The sequence below is a fragment of the Hordeum vulgare genome, chromosome 4H (assembly GCF_904849725.1).
Source record: "Hordeum vulgare subsp. vulgare chromosome 4H, MorexV3_pseudomolecules_assembly, whole genome shotgun sequence".
Lineage (NCBI taxonomy): Eukaryota > Viridiplantae > Streptophyta > Magnoliopsida > Poales > Poaceae > Hordeum > Hordeum vulgare.
Window position 1 is genome coordinate 603,978,734 of NC_058521.1, and position 5,196 is coordinate 603,983,929.

Consider the following 5,196-nt stretch of genomic DNA (forward strand, 5'->3'; position numbering starts at 1 on the left):
AATAATAACTGAACAACATTAGTGGAAACTGTTCCTATAATTTCATGAAATATGTTCCTTCGTTGCGAGTGAAATTCTTAATGATCCATTGTGATGGCGGAAATTTGCAAATAAGCCATTAATTAGCAGAGAAAGTGTTTATGCCTCATGCAATCAGTTTAGTAGTGGTAACAGAAATTGTTTGTGTGGTTCCCAAAAAGACGTGCACTATATAGTTGAAAGCAAAATTACTTTCTCCTCTAAAAAGTATTTTTACTTTCGAAACAGAAAAGGTGACAACTAAGCTATAAAGGATTGTCTAACTAAAACAAAATCTCTATTTGTCAATCATTATAAACATTGAAAAACAAATACCACAAAAAACAGAATATCTAAGGGATGAGCTCATATATAGACGGTATTTGACAGTTTTCTTCACCTTCAGCCACACTCCTACCACCAATCTCCCAATGTGTATGTTCATCCATGCTTATGGGCAATGGCTGATAGAGGATTCCACCACAAGGAGTGCCAAATTTAACAACCGAGAAAAAAAGAACTCACAATTTAAATGCTAGCATTTGTCAAAATTAATCACCTACAAACATCACAAATACATACAAATGTTATGTGCACTATCTACCTCAAGCAAGACACCGACTAAGTTAGGGAGTTTTAGTCCGGCGTTTGTGATCAACGCAATGTGCTTCTATCCGTATCCAGGCTCCATGATGCAGTTGATATGAAGGATATTATTTTTTTTCTTTCCATAAAAGGCATTTTTATTAACTCAAAATGTAGCATCAACCGGATACAAAATCATGATGAGCATCACGCAACCTCTACATAGCTATGATTCACACAACAAGACACCAACATTATGAAAAAAAGATTAGAAAATATGACATATCGACGACAGTAAAGTCATATAGGCCACATTCTATGCCTATTTCTAAGGCGGAGATGGATAGATCTAAAAGATTATGTTATCACCTTCTCGCTCCATGCCTAAACATAAGTCTTTGTAGATGTTTTATTTTAAACTACATACAGATGTATATACACATACTTTGAAATGTATGTTCTTTCATTTTATTTCGTATGTAGTCTCTAGTGAAATCCCTAAAAGATTTATACTTAGAAACGAAAGGAGTATGTTGGATAAAAAATTACCGTGAGCACCCGCTTCGACCGCATACACACCGTCGTGAAAATCGGTTGGTTTGATTGTAAATAATTAAGCAATCATCCCAATACACAACCTAAGAAAATGATCATGCGTGGGAGGAAAAAGGAAAGCAAAAAATGATGAAACATGATAATACAAGGAAGTGGAGGAGAAGCCATCACGTGAGGTGAGGTGAGGTGAGGTGAGGGAGGGGGGAGGAGGGGACATAGCATTGTTCCCGGCCCGGCCGGCCTGACAAAAGTTGCACCGCACCAACGAACCAAGTCACGTGCTGACGCACCTCTCTCCTTCGTCCCTTACCTTTCCGTTAAAAAAGCAAGCTCACTCACTGATGACCACCACCACTGTACGATACACATGCAGTACTGACTCTTCTCTTCACTCTGCACCACTGACACCACAGTGATCGACAGTGTACAGAACAATCTCGTCCTCCAAATAATCAAGCAGAAGACGAACATTTTCAATTTATTCCGGAGTTTTTTCAACAGATTTCCTTATTTATTTCGGACCAAAAAGAAAGATGATGAGATCCATATTATAGGCTACAGAAAGAAAGCAACGCGAAATAGTACACGGAAGAAAGCAAGGAAAAGGAATTTGCATGCAAAATTAAGCAGATCGTCGTCGTCGTCCTCGTCGTGCTGATCGGATCCATCGATCGTCCATGGAAGGTCGGTCGGTCGGTCCAAGCTTTGCTTGCTCGCTAGCTAGGCTAGGCTAGGCTAGACTAGGCTGCTGGAACCGGCGGGTCAGCACACGCCGTAGTCGCGGAACATGTGCTCCGCCGCGCCGCCGGAGCCGGACGACCCCGACACGACGCCCCCGGCCACGCCGCCGCGGAGGTGGACAAGCTCGTTCTGCCGGCGTAGCTCCATCACCTTGCGGTGGGAGTTGGAGTGCTGCGTCAGCACGAACGTGGGGCTCGCCGCCGGGCGGTACTCCGGCACCAGCCGCCCCGACTTGTACCGCACCCCGCACGCGTTGCACAGCGTCTTGGGCCCCAGCGGCCCCGTCCGCCACTGCGGCGTCTTCTCCGACGCGCAGTGCGTGCACCGACGCACCTCGCCGCTCTGCTCCCCTCCGCCCAGCTCCGCGGCCCCGACCACGAGCCCGCTCTTCTTCACGCCGCCCCCGCCGCCGCCTGAACGCGCAGGCTTGGAGTCCGAGGACGACGAAGACGAGGACGGCGAGGGCTGGCGCGGTGCAAGGGCGTGCCACGCTGCCGCGGCCGCGGAGGCCGCCCGCGACCGCTTGCTCCGCGCGCCGCGGCCAGGCGCGGCCGCCGACGCGGAATTCTCCTGCTTCACCACGACGCCGCCGTTCCTCGCGGCGGCCGCCATCGCCGCCTGCACGGCCGGCGGGTAGTTGGGGACGTCCGGGTAGGAGTCGTCCACGAAATTGGACAGCCACTCCAGCTCCGCGGCCTCCTCAGTCTGCACGTACACAACAATCAATTGCTCATTAACTAAGTGTTTTTACCTAGCCGGCTAGCAAGCAGATCGATCTCTATCATCTCATCAGTCTCATCACTCGGTTCTTGAGTTGCTTAATTCTCTCCCATTTCTTCACAAAATAAGATGGAGCAATTGACAGCGGATGTTTAAAGCAATTAATTACCGGAACAGGCAGGTAAAACTCGTCGGCGAAGGAGAGGTTGAAGGACGACGGGTGGTGGTGCTGGTGGTCGGACGATGAGGCCGCGGCAGCCGCAGGCGGGGCCGGCGCGTTGTCGCCGCCCTGGCCATTGGCGGCGCCGGAGAAGAAGTCGTGCGCGCCGAGGTGGGAGGACAGGTCGAGCATCTCGTCGACGCGCATGGGGTCGGCGCCGTCACCGCCCGCGGCGCCCCCGTAGAAATGGTACTGGTGCGGGGGCTGGGAGTGGGAGTAGCCGTGGTGGTGGTGGTGGTGGTGGTTCATGGGGGAGGCGGCGGCGGATGGCGGCGCGTGGTGGTAGTGCGTGCCCATGCCGAGCTCCATGCCCAACGCTGCCTCCCACTCCGGCGCCATGCCTTGAAGCTGAATTATACTACTACGGGAGCCGGAACGTACTAGCTAGAAGAAGGTGCAGCGAGCGAGCGAGCGGGGTGGCTGGACGGACGGAAGAGTAGAGTAGCTAGCGTGCAGTAATGGCGGAGTGGAGACAGTGAGTGGGAGTGTGAGTGGCTTGATGGAGAGTGAGAGTGGCTGTAGCTGCCGGCAGAAGCTAAGCTAGGCTAAGCTCTGAGGAGCTCCAGTCGTCTCCTCTCGCACCAGTAACAAGAAAGCCGCCGAAGCAAAACCATTAATATAGAGGAGGAGAGCTAGCTAGGCTAGGTGAGGTACCGAGGTGAGAGGTGATGCATGATGAGCAGCACATGAGATGAGATGAGATGAGAGGGAAACTGAGCTGGGGAGGGGAGGTCCATGCATGCCATGGTGGTAAATTATTTACTCTAGCGGAGAGAGGAGCGAGGAAGCAGCTTGTGTCGTGGTGTAGACGTGTAGTGCGAGTGTTCATGGCTAGCGCCAGCTGCCTACCCGCGGCAAGAGAGCAAGCAAGGTGGAGTGAGCTAGCTAGGTGCAACCCCAACACGAGGAACCGGACCCATGCACTGCACTGCCCTGCCCGTACTCCAGAGACTCGCTCACTCATCATATGCTGTGCATATGCGTATGCATGCGTGCCCCACCGGCCGGCCACTCACGCCCATCACACAATCATTGAGCATCCCTCTGCTCGATCAGCTAAATTAGTCACTAGTTACTTCAACCGTTCAGAATTACTTGTCATAGAAATAGACATGTCGATAATTTAAATACAATTTGAACACATACATCTATGCGACAAGTAATTTGAACACATACATCTATCTACGTAGGATGTGTTGGTATATTTTACCTTTTTTTTCTTTGCGGGGATGTTGATATGTTTACTGCGTAGCCACACAAGTGCAGGTCACCCCTCACCTTATCGGCACCATGTATACGGTGGGGCACCTGGCTGGTGTGTTGCAGTTGCGGGACACTCCGGTGACAAGCTGTAGTTTGTCAGACGCCTGCGTCTTCTTACTAAGGGGCGTACGTGGGCCCACGCCCCTTCACCACCATAACATAACGGTCCTGTCAATTTACTCCGACCCACCGTGGAACGGAGCGAAATCTCCTGGCCACATGATTTGCCAGCGTGATAAGGTAACAAGAGCACACATATATAGAGAGAGATGCCGACTCTTGTAGATGTAGTATCACTAAATAAACTTGCATTATCTCACGTACGTCAACCATCGATCAAGCGTTCACATATATAGACACCGGCCAGTACAAAAAATGCTAGACATACAAAGAGTTACATAAGGTTACACGTTGACTAAGATCCTTTCTTTCTAACTAACCACTTCTCCCTGATTTTCAAGGTGGATGGGGTCCTCATTTTCCTTAATCTTTAATCAAATTCATCTCTTTGTAAAACCTATGTAAATTTATGTACGTGTAGCATTGTTGGGCCAGTACTTACCTTCTTGTTGCCACGTACGTGTTGTGGAGGGTAGGGATTGACTCTAGTGCGTGTTGTGTACAAGACTCGCTGTCGAATTTTCTTCGCATCTCTTAAATTGGACTAGGCTAATTTGACAATAGCACCCTTGACAACGGGTTCCAAATTCGACGGGTTTGATTTGTTTTGCAAATCAATCCGTAGACACCGAATACCATTTTTTGAGACCAAGGGCGAACGAAACCCAAGCCGCCGTCCCAACTACTCCTCCCTCCCGCCGCCACCAGTGCACACATTGCCGGGAAAATCCCATGTGGCGGCAGCGAGGTCTAGGTTGGGGGCGGCCTACTTCCGGAGGAGGAGGGTTCTTGCCGGATGAGGAAGGAGATGTGTGCTCGAGTGGTGGTCTTCGCGAGGTGCTGCTCGACGATGATGCTGGTCATCCAACGTTGCGACCTTCAACAACGGCCCGACTTGCCTAGGTCAACGGAGAAGAGGGAGTCAGTGCATGGTCCTTGACGTCGACGAGCTCGACATTCGATCTAGACCTGTC

The 5,196-nt window shown here is 50.5% G+C and overlaps 1 protein-coding gene across 1 annotated transcript; it reads right to left on the reverse strand.

The window, feature by feature from the left end:
• Window positions 1-1,647: 1,647 nt before the first annotated feature.
• On the reverse strand, window positions 1,648-3,763 carry LOC123447526 (GATA transcription factor 2-like). Its single transcript, XM_045124133.1, has 2 exons — window positions 2,789-3,763; window positions 1,648-2,604 (listed from the first exon to the last, which is right to left on the reverse strand). Exons 1-2 carry the CDS (start codon window positions 3,176-3,178, stop codon window positions 1,921-1,923), a joined length of 1,074 nt encoding a protein of 357 aa, XP_044980068.1. The 5' UTR covers window positions 3,179-3,763; the 3' UTR covers window positions 1,648-1,920.
• Window positions 3,764-5,196: the final 1,433 nt, after the last annotated feature.

Excerpts from the sequence above, each read along its gene's own strand:
- LOC123447526 (XM_045124133.1), bottom strand. The coding sequence starts at position 3,178 with ATGGCGCCGGAGTGGGAGGCAGCGTTGGGCATGGAGCTCGGCATGGGC. Across the intron at positions 2,605-2,788 it reads AGTTTTACCTGCCTGTTCCG|ACTGAGGAGGCCGCGGAGCT; the intron begins GTAATTAATTGC and ends GTGTACGTGCAG.